The sequence below is a fragment of the Dermacentor silvarum genome, chromosome 8 (assembly GCF_013339745.2).
Source record: "Dermacentor silvarum isolate Dsil-2018 chromosome 8, BIME_Dsil_1.4, whole genome shotgun sequence".
NCBI lineage: Eukaryota > Metazoa > Arthropoda > Arachnida > Ixodida > Ixodidae > Dermacentor > Dermacentor silvarum.
This window is the reverse complement of record NC_051161.1, coordinates 12,130,546-12,148,983: the sequence shown is the minus strand read 5'-3', so window position 1 is coordinate 12,148,983 and position 18,438 is coordinate 12,130,546. Positions and strand designations below refer to the sequence as shown.

The window sequence follows — 18,438 nt, the reverse complement described above, 5'->3', positions numbered from 1 at the left end:
CGTCTGACTAAGGTTATGAGCCTCATTTTATTCTTAAACCTCAGTTGCGGCGTTTCAACCTGCGGTGGCAGGCAAGTTGCTCGGCACTTCCGGATCGTGAAGAGCATTTTAAAAATATTCCTTCACGCGCCGTCAGCCGCTGCCCTCAACCGCATCATAGCAACTTCACGTATTGCATTAAAGTGTGCAGATTTTCCTTCCCAAATGCGCCATGCATCTTCCCTGAATCGCACCGTGCGATGAAAAATAGAGCTCAACGAGGCTTGGCCATATGGCTGTGCCATAGGAAAGCATTCCAGGCAAACAGAGAAGCCCGGACAGATAGCTCCTGCCAAACCCTCCGAACGCAGAAGAAGACATTACGGTTGCTGGCGTGGAAAAGAGTGGCGCAAGACACACGATGAAAGAAGAAGTGCTCTAAGAAGTGAAACAAGAACGACGAACCGAGAAGCCCTGCAAGCAGAATAAACAAACTAGGCATCAATGCAGGGGCAAGAGAACGGCTTGCGAAAGAAAGGCGTCGGTGCGCGTGAAGACGCTTCTCAACGGCTCCGCGAGCGCACGGCCATTACCGGGCGCAGCGAAAGAGTCTCGGAAGCAGCAACATCAGCAATAGCGAGCGTGCGTGAGTGCCGAAAGAGAAAATCAGCCACGCTGAACCAGCTGCAGGGAAAAGACGAGGAGGAAAGTAACGGGGAAAATAAGGGGAAACGGAGGAAGGGCACGTGAGCGGTGGGAAGGGTCCTCGCGCATCAGGGCCAGAGTGTGGAGCCGGCAGATAAGCAAAGCCACTTAACCGTGTTCGATTCCATTTCCGGCGGACGTGCGGGGGGGACGGCAGCGCGAGTGGGAGGCCTGCGGCGGGTGTCCGGCCGTCGGCGCCGTCCTTCGCCGTGGATGGCCGAGAGGAGCAGAAAGGCTGATCCTATACGGAGTGTGGCAGAGGGAGGAGGCTTTCCTTCAGAGCCTGCCTGTCCGCACGGCGGCACGAATACGCTGCTCCATTCTCCTTCGAGGAACGAGTGCTCTTTCTTCTCTCTTCCTTATTTCTCCCGCCGACGCTCTCGTCGCCCACGTCGTCGCCTGACACTGACAGCGCGACAACGCGACGACGACGCATCGCAGGTGTTCCTTTCCTCGCCGTCTCGGCTATAGTACGGAGTTACGTGCGTCGGTGACAGGACGCAAGCGAGTTAGTGAGGGGATACGAGCCTGCGGCATTCGCATTGGCTTCGCTGTGTCACCGCGGCGGCAGTGGGTTTCCTTCATGTCTGTGCGTTCTCGGTGAAGAAGCGGTGGGGACGATGTCACGTTCCGTTCGCTCTAGCTGAGCGCGCCCCGGTCTCTGCCTTTCCCTCTTTTCATCGGAATCTTAGTTCTTGCGTTCCCGTGTTGAAGGTCCAGCCGCCAGAAGCGAGCGCTAAAAGGTATTCCGCAACCAGAACTATATCGTCGGTTCTACCGCGAGCGACGGTGGCGTTTCCCCAATTACGTGAGGCACAGGTCGGGCGTGAGTGGCCCGCCACCGCTCCCTTTTTCGTGTGCCCGCTGCCACCGCAGTTTCCGGCGCCGCGAGAAAATGACGGCTGTCGTGGGGCGTGTCACGCCGCTGGGAAACGGGACATGACAGCGCACGTTGCGTGCGTCTGTCTGTACGTGCTTGCCAATGGCGCTGACAGCGTTCATTGAAAGGAAATAAGATGGCCGATACAGAGAAAAGGCAGAAAGAGAAAACGACGCACTAACCCTGGACTGCTGCTCCGGGCGGTAACAAAATGTGTCACGTCCGTGCCACGGCTTGACGTTGTCGTTTCGCGGCCTTTGTAAGTGTCCGCGACAGCCTGCCTATGCCTCTCTGCCTCATCTATTGATGGTCTTGCGTTTAACTGTTTATCGTTCCGTGGGGTTCTAGCCGATGTAGTAGTACGTGTAGATGAGTGCTCAAGTTATTAACAGCAGGTTGGGCTAGCACGAGCATGTGCCGTATAACGTAAAACTATTCCATTCTCCTGACGTCAATTTACGTAATCGTTGACGCAAGCATCGGGCCACGCAGCGTTGTTTGAACAGGTCAATGGAACGCTCTCCTCGCTTATAGGAGGTCACGTTTGTTTGCTTTCAAAGCGGATAACATTACCTTACTTGCGGGTTTTCTTATCTAATTGGCTGGCCACAGGCGAGGAGAATGCAGAAGTGGAGAGGGTTCCAGTGGGGCCGGGCTAGCGCAGTGAAAGTAGGTCACCTGATGAGGATGGTGGTGCCGGCGTCTTCGATTGGCCCGCTTTTTCCTCAGCTTTCAGTGTCTGGTAGAAAATCGCGGCAGCGTGCAACGGAAGGGTAAGCATGCGGCTCAAGCAGATCCTCAGCGAAGAAAATTTGGCAGAGCGATGTCGTGTACGTGCTGAAAGGGCTCGACAACGTTATACTGACACGCAATAATATTTTTATTATACGCAAATAAATCCATTCTCCCCGGCAGCTCCGAGTAGCCAGAGCCAGAGCGATCGGCGGGCAATCATCTTCTATACATTTCGGAATGGGGCAGTCTCCGTCTACTCCGAAAAAGAAGTTAATTTCCGGCTGTTCCGAAAACTCACTTTAACGCGGTGATTTTTTGCAGTTTTGGGGCGTCGCGTGACTGACAAGCGAAGTGGCCCCAGCCACAAAGCGTTTGACCAATGGCGGAGGGCTGATGGTGAAAAAGGCGTAGAATCGGAAATAACAACTTTTCGTTTATTCGATCCAATAATGCATAATCAAAGTGTACATGTCATATCAGATTAGGAGTTTCCGCGGTTTTCCTGACGTCGCGTGACAGATAAGCGAAGTGGAGGTCACCCGAAAAACATTTGACCCATCGTGGAGGGCTGATTGCAGAAACGGAACAGAAACAGTTTAGAATAGCTTTAGTTATAGCACCCCAGATTGCATAAACGGCGATAAAACAAGGGCCGAAATTCTGGGACCGAAAGCCTTTCTTTTTCACGATCTGTTCGGCATTAGATGGTTGCCGTCGGTAATATTATGTCCACTACCACTATACTGGCTGGCACTTGTTCTCGCGAAATAATCTGGTGTAAAAACAGCTTCGTGAGTGCGCCAGTTAACAGGCGAGTAAGACTTGAGCAGCAATGATAGAATCTATTGAATCGGTGGCGGGATGTGCAATTAAAAGAATTTGCCTCTGCTTGGCCCTTATCAGATCATGAGTATTGAGGGAAAAGATGGCAGTGAAATTCTATGTTGCTTGTGTTAGATAAATAATATAATTCCATGTTTAAGCATTTCTAGAGGTTACGCACCGCCTAGTTGTTAGTTCGTTGTTTCTTACATCGTTAGTCACACAAAGGATGCTATAGTCTCACCGGACAGTATCTTTTATTCTTTTCTTTATTTTTTGTCTGTGATATATTCAATAATGCTTTCCTGCTAAAACGTCGTACTCCAGGCATAGAGTTTCTCACTATAACACCTAGAGGGTAAACTGGCGCCACCGTCTATGCGAGTTTCTTAAAGGGCTGCCGTGCCCTCATGGGAATGACGGGATATGTGTCTGCGAAGCTTGTGTTGGCTGGTGTTGTACGAGGCTTCGACTAAAACGTGGATATGGCTACACAAATAACGCGTTCTTAAAATAAAATCTACATAAAAGGCTTTCAATCACCCATATTACATCTCTCAATAAAGTTTACTCACCTACAATGCAGCATCAAGCGAAGAAAAGCAAGAACAGACGACAAGTTCTTCCAAAGCGAGCGAGAATCTTGTCGTCTGCCCTCCAACTTTAGCGGCCAGCTGATACTTTTTACGTTTCATAGAATTGTTCATCCAATAGTATGTCCTCAGAATTAAACGAAACTTGTTTTTGTGTAATAACAAAGCTAAAGCAATTTTTACGTCCTGTTTTAGCAGGAAATTAATCATTGTGACAGACGGAACGGTGCTAGCCAGGCGCGTCTTCAAGGCGTTCTTGCTCTCCAAGAACGATGCCAATCCGAATCCACAATATACCGGCATTCCCTTGCATACCACGGCGTAGCAGCGCCACATTTCCCTCTAGGTTTTATAGTGTGAAACTCTATGACTCCAGGAGAGGACATGGTTGACTATGCATTTCCGCTTTATTTACTTTACCATGGGCTAGATTACTTGATAGCCGCAAATTTCGAAACGCGCACTAAGAACTTTCAGCGTTGCGTTTAGAGGTCAAACAAAGGGAAATAAAGTTTACCGACAAGTTTCGGGCTATAGATAACGAACACATGCAGGCTTGTAACAATATTGTGTGGTATGCTACTCTATAAGTGATAGCTTACACAGCTTCACTCATAATGTAAGCACTATTTCAAGAAACAAAAGTTTGGATGTTCGCGTCTTTGGTGGCGCCAGGTACTCCTCTCTTCAGAGCGAGCAAGAGAGAGACACGTGCCTATTCGCAGTTCAACGACAGTTGCTACTGCTATTGTCAATTCAGCTCACATCATTGTTTGCATTTAGAGTTCACAAATCTTCCCTGATACTCGTCATTTGGTTCCTAATGCGCAAACTTAAAAAAAAAATTGGGCGAGCTATGCAGAATATTACTACTGCAGTTAGTCATTTATTTATGCAATACTTAAGGAAACTTTAGACCACTTACAATGCTGATTTACGTTCTATTCTAGCTACTACAAACTCAGCGCCCGCTGTTCGTTTCTTATTGGTTGCCATAAAAATTAATACGAGATATTCGTTCGCCGCAATAAAAAAGTGACCGTACGTTCCAAACATTCTACACAATATGTGCTTGAACCAGTATATGACATTGTTCACCCATATATATATATATATATATATATATATATATATATATATATATATATATATATGGGTGTGCATATATGTATGTACGCATGTATGTATATATGCATGCATGCATGCGCGCGCGTGTGCGTGCGTGCGTGTGTGTGTGTGTGTGTGTGTGTGTGTGTGCGTGTGTGCGTGTGCGCGTGTGTGCGTGCGTGCGTGCGTGCGTGCGTGCGTGCGTGCGTGCGTGCGTGCGTGTGTGTGTGTGTGTGTGTGTGTGTGTGTGTGTGTGTGTGTGTGTGTGTGTGTGTGTGTGTGCGTGTGTGCGTGCGTGCGCGCGTGCGTGCGTGCGTGCGTGTGTGTTTCAATGCATGAAACAGCGTTTTCCTCGAAAAGTTAACTGGAACGCCCATGCATTTCGTCGCACACTTTAAAAATTATGATCTCGAAGCTAGTTTTTATATATATATATATATATATATATATAGGAAAATCAGAAGCACAACTTCGCGGTTATCTTAGGTTTATTACTTACCCAACAGTTTCGGCAGCTAGTCCATAGGAGCGCCAATATTTTTTAATTTTCGCGCCTATGGGTCACCGGTGACCCAAGTTCTATAGGCACGGTAACGAAAGAGTTTAAAGTAACAGTTGCTCCCTGATGGGCACTATACCCTTTTGTGCAGCATTCTTGTAAAAACAAAAGGTGGTATCTTCTTACAGTTCAGTAACATACACTTTTAGTATGTCAAAAGGTCGGTCAGTGGACCGACCTTTTTCAAGGGATCCCTTGAAAAAGGTTGGTCCACCGACCGAAACTGTTGGGTAAATAATAAACCTAAGATAACCGCGAAGTTGTGCTTCTGATTTTCCTTAATACGCTTGGCCCATTGAAAAATCCAGTTACTACTATATATCTTATCAGTTGTAACGTTGTTTTTCTCGAAACTAATCCTTTAATCGACATGGTTAGCTGGTGATGTAGTCATCCATATCTTACTTTTTTTTACGCATTGATGGATCTTTGTACTAACAGAATCAACGAATCGCAAGAGAACCCTTGAAAGCGACCACGCCAAGGCACCGTCGAGTTTGAACTAATGGGAAAACAAGTAATATATGGTTCATAACTAGAGACTGGATTTTAGGCAAATGCCTTTTTTGTTCCTTGCGCTCCTATCGCCCCACTTTGATATATGAGCATGAATAAGAGGTTAAGAAGGGCTTCTATAGTGCTTTTAGTGTGCCTATTTGGGCGTTTGTATCTAAATGCTTATAAATGTCTATAAATGCCTATTTTTTATAACGGCGCATATATGAACACTATTTAGCCTCAAGTTTCGCTTTCAAGTGCAGTTAGAGACCGTTATTCATGTTACCGGCCAACATTGACTGTTCGGAACTCTATGGGGTTCAACTTAGTCATCTTTTTCAACCAACTTTCGGAAAACAATCGCTAGCAGCAGTGAAATGGGACGCGCCGCGGTTGGCGAATGCGAAACCGCGGAGCGCCGTCAGGGGAAAGGAGAGTAAAGAGCAAAAGAAAAAAGAAAAATGTGATGTGCACGCGGCTTCTGTTTTGTTTGTAATTTACTTTTTAAGGTGTTCACTGCCGTCAAGCGTTCCTTCTCAGCGTACAAAATCATTCTCAGTGACAAGAGGAACAATTTTGAATCGAGAAATCTGGAGATGGTGGTAGTTTGCTATTGTTTCCACAATCTTCACACTGATTCTTAGACTACGTTCCGCGTGCTCTCCAAACAGATTTCTTCAAACACGTGCACTTCAAGTGGGCGTAAGTGTATTTGGCAGTGTTGGGGCGTTTTGCCTGTACAATTCCGATAATGTCATTGTATATGAGAAAATTGCCAGAGTTGTACCTAACAGTCCTTACGTAAGAACATGTTCATTTCTTAATAAATTGTAGTCTCACTTGCATTTATTATTTGTCTGTTTCTGTTGTGTCTTAATTTAATTGCGTCAGGCAGACATAAAGTAGCGCTTTTTTTTAATCAGTATTCCCAGCTTTCAAGTATTTTTTTTTTCATGCTTGTTACACTTTATGCAACGCTCGAGTACAGTGGCCATTGAACATGAATATGAGCAGTGTGCTTGTTGAATTATGCCCAATGATCATCATTAGTCCAGCAGTTTTATGGGACAATTGCACGGCTATGTTCAACTGTTCGCGCCTTTGTGCTATCACAAACAATAACATTTTTTTTTCTTTTCCTGTCGTAGATATAGGTCGCGCACGTCTTCGTTTGAAATTATTTGCATTTATGTAAAAATTTATTGCGCCTATATTTACGACGTTGGAGGCCTAAAACGTTGATTTGCCTGCCTATTTTTGGCGCCTAAAACGCGCTGTTTTAATGCCTAAATATCCGGCCTCTATTCATAACTGTTAAGAACATCGATGCATGGTGATGTGTGAGGAGCTATACATCTGTACCTCCGTTGTTCCCGGCAATGCCGTACGGCTCTGTCAATGCGAATATATAAGCAGGCAAACAGGTCGCCTAAGGCAGTGACGACGATCAGCAAGACTAAGCCCAGATAACTGTCACCTGTTCCAGTTCCGTCGTCTTGTCCGTGAGCAGCTGCCTCGCGTATTACAACGTACGAAGCACAATGCGCTAATGCGCGAGACATCTGGCAAAGCATCATTGTCTTCGTCCTATACGCGCTGTCACTTCGTGTGATCCCGCTACATGGCCATATCTCGCACGTATACGCTAAAGCTTACGCACGTCGCCGGATAGTCGCAATCAATACGACCAGGTGCTCTCGCTGCTCTGTCGCTTCACATGGCAATAAGCTTTGGCAGCACCGGGCTTCTTCGGATATTGCTCTCGTTCAGCGCTGGCAGCCAGACACACATATTGAAACGAGCGGAACAATATCATTTATGGGCCGAGCTTCGGGGACCGCTCGCACGGAATAACCGAGCTCATTTATTCGCCCCACGGAGGGCCGACAGCGGTTCCAGGATGGAATTTCTTCCAGTCAGCTGTAATTCTTGGTCGTACTTTTTTATCTTTGCGCGAGCAAGCGCGCGTACGTGGCTGCACGTTTCAGATCGGAATTCCCCACGTGTACGGGGAGCGCCTCCTAACTTCGTTCGTATACTGCGTGGTCGGCTAAGTGCTGCTCTCTTTCCGCTGACGTTGCAAAACTGTTCAATATAAAATAGTGGGAAACGCAGTAGCATTTTAGGACCATTACACGTCTCAGTGCTCCCGCGTTTTATTTTCTTTCTGCATTTTCGGCTAGTCTGAAGAATATATGCTAGCGCTGCATGCCACCTTATTGCACTTGGGATGTTCTTCCTGAAGATGTTCTTCAATCACACCTGACATGCTTAGAAATCATAATGTGGAAGGAGTTAGGAATATCTCAGAGTTCGTGTTCGGGTTTTTCCTCTTCGTTACGCACCATAGAGTTTCGTGCAACTACTGGAGGGAACTGTGGCGGTAATGTCTACGGGAGCTTCAGGCAGGGCGGTTTCGCCAACAAGGGAACGATGGTTAGTGCATGGATTTGCCTAAACTTCGTCGTTCCGTTACACGGCTTCTTTACTTTGCAAACTCATCATTTTCAACAACGTACCGCGGTATAAATTGTTAAATAAACATTATTAGATTTGTACGATGGCAGGATTCGAACACAGAACCTCCAGCCCACAAGCTCGATATTGAAACCATCACGCCACCGACGCATGGACAAGCGGAACCACTGCAATTAGCAGTGCTTAGGCCTTTTCGCAGAGTCTTATGCCTTCTGCTTAAAAAAATGTATATATTTCTTTGAAATTTAGGCCAACGAAGGCAGATAAACCGCAAAAACGAAGCCACAAGAACGTATGAAGCCACAGAGCTTGAAGATTCGACAAATTAGACCATCATTCCCATCATGACTGAACGATTGCAGTGCCAGTGTTCCCTGTAAGAATTATTGTAGAAAACTATGTTACGTACTACCTGAAAACAATTTAAAGTATGTTCTATCTTTTTAAGCGAATGGTCATGGCGCTGCATGTATTTGAAAAAAAAATTCGGCAGGAAAAAAAAAACGCGAACAATACCTTGAAGATATAATACCATTAAAAGATCTCGGCTAAATTAGCTGATAATGTCATCAAGAACTTCGATAAACAGTGTTTTTATAAAGCGGAACTTTCTGTGCCTGCCCTCTCGGGTTTGGCGTGGCGGCGGCTTCTGCTGCTGCTGCTAGCTCGGTCGCCATCTCGGTGGATACATTGGTGGATATATATCCGAATGTTATATGTGCGCCGAATGCAAGTGCCAGAACGTCCCCTTTCATGAGACGTAAATGACACCAAGACACGTACAAAAGGCCACTGAATTGTATGAATGACCTCTTCTACAGAGGAATCGAACATGAAAAAAATGAGGATCACGCTACTGAGATTATTTCGCATAATTTATCTCGAGTCAACAAAACACCTTGATTCAATAAGCTAAACTATTTCACTTCCAATACAATCGCACAACACTGGTCTCTGCGGGCGGTCATTTTTTTTTTTACCGGTGATTCATTTAACTCCTAGTTCTGCAAGGCGGTATAGCTGCGGCCTAAGCCTCGAGAATTTCGGGCACTCTCATATACCGACATCGTATCTCGTGTCCAGGCAAACAATATTAATCAATTCCTTCCGTTTGACGCTCGAGCTGTCTGCAAGGGCATACCAAAATACCGCCCCGTTATAGAAAAGTAACACAGAGACCGGAATGAGAAAGAAACAGTCAATCTCAAAGATACGGGAGCATAAGAAAACCAAGGGGCCCCTTGGATCCAGGCAGCAGCAGAACGATTCATCAAACACTGCAAACAGTGGCGCGCTTGGTCTATCACGACAGACACGCAATGGCGGCCCTTTCATCGACCCCTGCGAGACCCGCTGCTTTTCATCTACGCCGACCTATCGCTCTCCTTCAGCGGCCCTTTTCTGGCGCTTATTTCTCGTCTAGGCGGTCTTCTCTTCCCAGTGGAACGTGTTCGGCCAGAGCACAGCACGGTAGCCTCGTAGTTCACCATGCTCCCACACCTCCCCCTCCTATCCCGTGGGCTGCGCAGAGATGAACGAGTGGTCCCCAGCGGGTGGTGGCGGTGGTGCTAGTGGGAAGACCTCTGGGCACAAAGGGAGGGCTGCCCGCCTTTATGCGCCGACAACGAGAAAACGGCGATGTGTGCGCGATGTCCTGCGTTCGCAGGGACGAAGACGTCCTTTTTCTTCGTGAGTTTGCGCGGCGAGCGGTTAAAGAGCTGCGCCTGAGCCCGAGATCTGAGCGGCGGCACGTCGTGCGAGTAATAAAAGCACGGAAGACCACCGTGAAATTGATGTCGGCGGTGGTGGTGTGCGAGCTTGCCAGCGCTCGCGTCCTCGGCCTTCGTCGGAAGCCCGCGAGCATTTTGCTTGTTTTTCTGGTACCGTGCCGCTTTCGCGCACGATCACGAGACATTGCTTTAATATGCGACTAGGTTCCTTCATTATTTTTTTTTTGCATCTCGGCTTCGGAGCTGCGCTGCTGATAGCTTCTCGCTCTCTATTTGACGATAAGGTGCGCGCGCCAGCAGGTCGTCCGGCTAATCGCTTCTGAGAAAATGGGGAAGATCTTATGGCTGAAGTAGCGAGAAAAGACGTTTGTTCTTTATGTAAAACTTTCTTGACGCATTCAGGCAAGCCAAACGCAGTGCTAAAGAGATACTGGGCTAGTTATTTACTTTGTTTTTTTATTTCTTGATTTGTTTTCTCCAGAACCGAAGGTGGTCTCCTGAATTGAACCACTTCAACAACGCTTTTAAATTAATATTGTCAGTTTATACGATATGGGTTCAGAAATTTTTAACCTTTCTTTCCCACGTAAACCGATGAAGTGCAGAAGGTTTCCTTCGGTGGAGATATGGCGGAGACATTCATGCGCATGCGTGCATTTTTTTTCCACCCGCAGAAAGGATCAGTTGCTGACAGCCCGCCTATAAGTGAGGACATGTAATGAGTGCTTGTGGGATTCCAACAAGTTGTAAAATTACGGAACAACATGAGAGACAATACTGCATCAAATTTTCCCAAAATCTTGGCGATACCCAAGTGGAAACCATTCACAACATTCAACAGGCTTTCGGGGACGATGTCATGATCACCTCACGGATAAAGGAGGGGTACAACCGCTTCAAAGACGGCCGCACATCAGTGTGCAGCGAACCGCGTTCAGACAGACCCTCAACAAGCCCAAATGAAAATGTCATAGAGCAAGTGCGAACTTTTGTCATGAAGGACCGTCGCACCCCAGTCCGAGAACTTGTGAACCAGATAGGCGGAAGTATTGGGTCAGTACAATTCATTTTGACCGAGAATTTGGGCATGAGGAGAGCGTCCGAGAAATTTGCACCGAAACTGCTAACAATGGAGCAGGAACAACCCCGTCTGGAAATCGCACAGGACCTGCTAGACAATGCAAACAGTAATTCCAACTTTCTGAACACCGTGATCACGGGCGATGAATCGTGGGTTTATGAGTATGACCCAGGAACCAAGATCCAGTCGTCACAGTGGAACCATCCGACATCCACGAGACCAAAGAAGTTACAGAGGCACTTACGTCTCCTTACGTGCATTGAATGCGAAAGCATTCTGGGTGTGTCGACTATATCGACGTCCATACTATTTGGACGTCCATGTCACGTGACATTGTCACATGACGTCTTTCACTTGGTCTTGTGACCTTGCAAATTAATGTTCTTACTTACTCACGTTACGTCACGTGACGTGATCACTTGGTCATGTGCTGGAATTTGGCAAAGTAAATTTTTGGTGAGGGCCATCCGAATTTTTGTGGTGGGCCAGTTCGGTTTTGAACGTGTGTCAACTTAATTTTCGAATTGGGCAAAGTTAATTTTTGGGTCTGGGCCAGGTAGGTTTTAACTTCCATTGAAACTTGACGTCATCACTTGGTCCCTTTGGTTTTGGCACTGTGATGTCAGGTTCTTCGGGAGTGAATTGTTACACTGAGGCAGAGCCTCCGTTCAGGAAAGACAAAGCCATTTTCTTTTTCAAAACAAACTTAATATTCAACGCAAGGAAAGGGAGGAAAAGAAAAGAACACTAAACAGAACACAGAAAGTACATAAAAACCAAAAGTACAATTAACCCCGTTAGTCCACGCGAGAAGAGTCTCAATCAAAACAAAGAAACAAAAATCATCGAGTCTTAGTTACTCGGGCACTTGCGTTGACGGCAGTAGTGACGTGGCGGGCAGTGGCATGCGAGGGACGTGGACGCACGGTAGAGCCAACCCGGACGTCCGAGTCCAAGGTTGTCGGAGTCGAAGACCGACCAAGTCCGACCGCTGTAGCTGAGCGGCACCCGTACCGGTTCCCTGGTTCGCGGCTTCGCCCTGGCGCCTCTCGTCAGCGTCGTTCCAGGCCTCTGGTCACCCCCAGGTGACCTCTGCTCTCCGCACGGCGGCTCAGGAACCGCAACAGGAACGCCAACCGGAACAGGCACGCCAGCAGGAACAGCAAGAGGAGCAGGAACGCCAGCAGGAACACGAACGCCGGCAGCAGCAGCTTCCGCAGGAATAACCGGGCCTTACGCTCGGTGGATCCCTCCAGGGACAACCGGGGCCATGCTGGTTCTGTTGAGGCTCTCGGGTTCGGGTCTGGACCCCGACGACACCGACCTCGACACCAGCGATCCTTGCACCCCGTCTCCGAGCGATCTCTCTTCGAGCCTCCCAGTCTCTTCTTCTTCCTCGTTCCTCGTACCACAGCCTGTGGTTTCGTGTCGACCACTGATTGGTCGATTCTCTTTCCCCCTCGTCTGGTCGCTCGTGCCACCGCCCGCCAACATCGTCGTCTTTGTCGGCGACTCGATGGTGTTTAATTGGAGCAGACGCTCCTACGCAGTGCGTTGACGCTGTCTACTCACTCATGACAAAGAGTCCCCCCCGCGATAAGTTTTTTTTTTCATAAAAAAAAACGCAGTACAGAGTGAGGGGTATAGCGACACATGTACAATGAAGTTGCAAAGCGACACATGCACAATAAACACACACAGTAAAAACGGTAGACCAGCTACGCTTGCAGTCTACTCAAAAAATCTGCGCCTACATTCTCAGAACCTTAATAAAGTTTTTCCATTCCATACAGTCTCAGAACCTTTTATGTGCTCTATCAGGCCTTTTTTTTTCAGTGGCCGTGGCTCTACCTTAAAAGAGTACTCTTGCATGAGAACGGCCTCTATCCCTTTGTCGGACGCGTCGGGTTGGACTATGACTCTCTTATTGAGGTCCGACGCCTTGACGGTAGGTTTCGGAGCCAACGCGCTCTTAATAGCTTCAAACGCTGCTTCTCGATCGTTCCGGGGTCCTTCTCTAGTCTTAAACCTTGGAATTGGGTTATCCGCTTCTTCTTCTTTAAGCGCAATGAATGTCGATGCTTGGACTGTCTCTAATGGCTTGCGTTCTTCGTAGCGTTTCAACATATTGATGTGAAACAACTTCCTGCTTTTGCCAAGGTCCAACCAATAGTTGAAGTCATTTTTCTTTCCCGTGACGACAAAGGGTCCCTTCCAGTGCATCAGCAATTTGTTATGTTCTGTTGGGAGCAGTAGCAATGCTCGCTCCCCAACCTTCAGCTGTCTGCGACAACTCTTTCTGTCGTAATATTTCTTTTGTGATGCTTGTGCCTTGGCAACGTTTTCATGGGCTAGTTTTAGCGTTTTTTCCAATCGTTCCCTTAGATCCAGTACATATCCGTAAGTGGTCTTCGCTTCCTCATCGAGTTCATCTTTAGTCCACAGCTCCTTCAGGACGCTCAATGGCCCCCTTGCCTGATGACCATATATCAGTTCGAAGGGTGAGAACCCGAGACTTGTCTGCGGCACTTCTCTGTATGCGAAGAGAAGAGGCGCAAGGTATCGGTCCCACATCTTCGGTTGCTCTTGACATAGCTTGCGCAGCATTCCCTTTAGAGTGCCGTTAAACCGTTCAACCAAACCGTTGCACATTGGATGGTAAGGAGTAGAGCTGAGGTGTTTGATCGCAAGCAGTTCATTCACTTCTTTCATTAAAGACGACGTAAAACAAGAAGCCTTATCGCATAGGATTTCTCGTGGAAACCCGATCCTAGAAAACATTTCTAGCAAACCTTCAGCTACTGTAGCTGAATCAATAGCCGCTAGCGGTACAGCGTCAGGGTACCTCGTGGCAAAGTCTACCAACGTTAATATATAACGATTGCCTTTACTAGAAGTTGGCGACAAAGGACCTATGATGTCCACTGCCACTCGCTCGAATGGTGTATCTATGAGCGGCAAGCGACCGAGTGGGGCTTTGCCGAGTTTTCCTTTGGGAAACGTCCTTTGGCAGGAGTCGCAAGATCGAACATATCTTTTGATCTCTGCTTGAACGCCGGGCCAGAAGAATGCACCAAGTACTTTCTCCGTGGTCTTCTTAATTCCTCCATGTCCGGACAATGCATTTTCATGCGCGAGTACCAAAACTTGGCTACGAAGTTTCTTTGGGACCACAGCTTGTTGTACCGTCTTTCCGGGACAAAACTGGTAATCGCGATACAAGATCCCTTTATCCATGTAAAACGACTGTGCCGTTGATCCCACGCCAGGAAACGTTTTGCCGACCTTCTTCCTGCAGACGTCTAAACTCGCATCTTGTTCTTGTTCCTTTTGGAACACCTGCCTGGATACTTGAAGCAAGTCCAAGACGGTCGTGCGCTGCTCAGTCGCGACTTTCGCTCCCACCATAACTGGGTTGTGCTTTTCTCCACAGTCCGTCCTTCTACTTCCAGGGAGGATACTGGTGCTGCTAGGAGGCTTCCAGGCTGGGTCGGGATCTGTCGGGTCCCGTGATCCTGTAACATTCCCGACTATCACGTCGTATAGTGGGGTTCTCAAACATTTCACGATGGGAAGTCCTGAAAAATATGGCGAAGAGATGTGAACCTTCGCTTCCGGCACTTCAATGGTACTTCCATCAGCGAGCAGCAGCGTTGCCTTGGTGCCGATCATCGCGTCATCCGGCACAAGAGACCGGCGTACGACGAGACTGTTGCTGCCCGTGTCGCGTAGTACCGATACCGTTTTTCCATACACTTCTCCTGGCAAAACAGGTAAGTTGTAGAGTCCCGTCGGTTGATTTGGAGACACTTCTGTCGCGTCTTCCCTGTCAAACTTAGGCTCTTCTTTCTTGCAATGAACTTCGACAGGTGAAGAAAGACAAGCCGATGCTTCTTTTGCATTGCCCCCTTTTCGTTTGCAGGACTGGACGTCATGTCCCGTTTTTCGGCAGTACCCGCAATAGGGCTGGTTGACCCTTACGCGGCAATCTGATGCTTTGTGTCCTGATTTTCCACAAACAAAACATTTTATGCTCGACCTCACAGTTTGACCAGCGTCCTTTTCTTTGCTTTCATCTTGTTTCTCCCGGAAAACAAGCAAGTTGCTTTGTCGCTGGGCTTCCATGAAGTGGTCAGCCGCTTCTGCGATTTTCTCAACCGTCTGACAGTTCCGCTCACGAAGAAACAGTGAAAGACGACTATGGCAATTATTCAAAAGCTGTTCAGCGACTATTAAGTCCCGAACCGCGTCAAAAGATTTCCCCTGGACACTCATCTCTACCCATCTGTCGAAAAAACTGAAAAGCCTAGTAGCATACTGCTTAGCAGTCTCATTATCGTAGGGCTTACTCCGACGAAATTTTTCTCGATAGCCTTCGGCAGTACAACGAAAGCGCTGGAGCAATGCCATTTTGACCTTGTCATAGTCCATCGACTCCTCAGGCGACAAGCGGCCAAACACTTTCAATGCTTCCCCATCCAGACACAAACTCAGTGCCGTGGCCCATTTCTCTTTAGGCCATTCCTGCCCATTGGCGACACGCTCAAATCTCTTTAGATAAGCGTCTAAGTCGTCTCGATTCTCATTAAACACAGGAATTAAGTTGTGAGGGTTCACAAAAGATGAGCGACTTCTTTCCGATTCGCGGCTAGGAGTTGCCAATTCTGTGCCACCTCCTGCCTCGGCTAACTTAAGGCGTAGCTCCAGTGCCCTCTGTTCGAGCTCTAAACGCTGCTTGGTTGCCTCGCGCTCCGCGAGCCGTTCCTCACGTGCTTTGGCAGCCTCCTCCTGCGCCCTGTCGGCTTTCTCATCTACCCACTTTCGCAACTCCGCGCCCTGCAGACCCATACGCTCGCCCAACGCCGTAAGCTCTGACAAACTCATCTCGATGACTACACGGTAATGATAACTGGAAGAAATGGCTTTGTCTTGTCCTGTCCTAGCGGACGCCAATTTTGTGATGTCAGGTTCTTCGGGAGTGAATTGTTACACTGAGGCAGAGCCTCCGTTCAGGAAAGACAAAGCCATTTTCTTTTTCAAAACAAACTTAATATTCAAAGCAAGGAAAGGGAGGAAAAGAAAAGAACACTAAACAGAACACAGAAAGTACATAAAAACCAAAAGTACAATTAACCCCGTTAGTCCACGCGAGAAGAGTCTCAATCAAAACAAAGAAACAAAAATCATCGAGTCTTAGTTACTCGGGCACTTGCGTTGACGGCAGTAGTGACGTGGCGGGCAGTGGCATGCGAGGGACGCGGACGCACGGTAGAGCCAACCCGGACGTCCGAGTCCAAGGTTGTCGGAGTCGAAGACCGACCAAGTCCGACCGCTGTAGCTGAGCGGCGCCCGTACCGGTTCCCTGGTTCGCGGCTTCGCCCTGGCGCCTCTCGTCAGCGTCGTTCCAGGCCTCTGGTCACCCCCAGGTGACCTCTGCTCTCCGCACGGCGGCTCAGGAACCGCAACAGGAACGCCAACCGGAACAGGCACGCCAGCAGGAACAGCAAGAGGAGCAGGAACGCCAGCAGGAACACGAACGCCGGCAGCAGCAGCTTCCGCAGGAATAACCGGGCCTTACGCTCGGTGGATCCCTCCAGGGACAACCGGGGCCATGCTGGTTCTGTTGAGGCTCTCGGGTTCGGGTCTGGACCCCGACGACACCGACCTCGACACCAGCGATCCTTGCACCCCGTCTCCGAGCGATCTCTCTTCGAGCCTCCCAGTCTCTTCTTCTTCCTCGTTCCTCGTACCACAGCCTGTGGTTTCGTGTCGACCACTGATTGGTCGATTCTCTTTCCCCCTCGTCTGGTCGCTCGTGCCACCGCCCGCCAACATCGTCGTCTTTGTCGGCGACTCGATGGTGTTTAATTGGAGCAGACGCTCCTACGCAGTGCGTTGACGCTGTCTACTCACTCATGACAGGCACCATCGGATGTTCTGGGTCAGGTGGGTTTTGGCACCATTGGATAATGCTTTCGCATTAAAAAGCACAGCAGGTCCGCTGCAATGTCATATTGACCGTTTTCTTGGACTCCCGTGGGGTGGTGCACCATGAAAACGCACCACAAGGCTAAACCATCAATCACAAAGGAACACAACCAGAAGGTCCTTCATTGCCTTTGTGATGCTGTGCAGCGCAAACAACCGGATCTGTGGGCAGAAAAAAACTTGGCAGGTCCATCATGATAACGCACCTGCCCATTTTGCGCATATGATTCAGACTTTCTTCGCCAAACACAACATTCCTGTGGTTCGTAAGGCTCCTTACTCCCCCGACATGGCTCCGTGTGACTTTTGGCTATTTACCAAGCTGAAAATTCCGCTGAAAAGAACCCGATTTGAGTCAAGAGAAGACATCATGTGGAATGCAACGAACCGGCTGATCACCATTCTAAAAGACGCGTTCCAGAAGTGTTTCCAACAATGGCGGGAGGGCTGGCAGAAGTGTATGCACTACCAAGGAGACTACTTTGAAGGGATTAGGGTTTTGTACCTCGTAATCAATAAATGTATTTGCGCTGACCAAATGTTTGATACTTTTTGAACACATCTCATACTTAATCTCCGCAGTTAGCTTTGCTCAATGAAAGCGGTACACCTAGAGAGACCAGATATGAGATCACGTCTTCAAACTTAACACTGTTAGCTCAGTCATTCTTCAATGTCTGATCAGTACAGCAGTTCTGTGATTACTGGGCTAAGAAACAGGAAGACGTGTCCAGTCAACATCACGCCTAAATAAAGATTCTACGTCCAATCATTCTTCATAGCTTTCTGATATTTTAATGTTAGTGCTTGATTTTGTTTTGCTAAAAAAATGGTTTAAAGGTGCAAAAGTTTAGAAGCGGTCACGAAGCAACGACGCCGAAGTTCATTGGTCGTTTTCTTTTTTTTCACGTTTTTGTTAGCTGTGTACATATAGCTAGCCTAAACGACTTTGCAATTTCCTTTTGTCCGATTGTGACATACAAAATTCACGAGTGTGTGTTAGGCACTGTTAATATTCATGCAAGTTTATAATAATACCCCCGCGATGTCTTACGTAAGAAATCATATGAGATCCCTTTTGGCCAAAGGAACGATAGCAGTGTTTACGTTTGCTAACTCGACTTGCTAACTCTTTATTTCAATGTTGAATCTAGATAATCAACAAAAGTATCCTGATTTTATAATGGAGCATGTTGATACCATAAATGCCCAACCGCCTAGTCAGCAGACTCGATTATATTTAGACGCAATCAGTGTTTGTCCCTGCGGACTTCATGCTTACC

General features: G+C 47.9%; 2 protein-coding genes across 2 annotated transcripts in view; one reads left to right on the top strand and one right to left on the bottom strand.

The window, feature by feature from the left end:
* Positions 1–18,438, top strand: part of LOC119460638 (leucine-rich repeat neuronal protein 1) — a 107,252-nt gene that overhangs the window by 46,378 nt on the left and 42,436 nt on the right. The gene's annotated exons all lie outside the window — the stretch shown is intronic.
* LOC125939738 (uncharacterized) lies at positions 14,175–17,084 on the bottom strand. The gene is made up of 2 exons (XM_049655116.1): positions 14,976–17,084; positions 14,175–14,343 (listed from the first exon to the last, which is right to left on the bottom strand). Exons 1-2 carry the CDS (start codon positions 16,049–16,051, stop codon positions 14,319–14,321), a joined length of 1,101 nt encoding a protein of 366 aa, XP_049511073.1. The 5' UTR covers positions 16,052–17,084; the 3' UTR covers positions 14,175–14,318.

Bases quoted from the DNA above. Each gene is read 5' to 3' on its own strand.
- LOC125939738 (XM_049655116.1), bottom strand. From the start codon at position 16,051: ATGAGTTTGTCAGAGCTTACGGCGTTGGGCGAGCGTATGGGTCTGCAG. The intron at 14,344-14,975 runs GTCTCCAAATCA...CGGTACAACAAG, and splicing joins AGGGAAGACGCGACAGAAGT to CTGTGGTCCCAAAGAAACTT.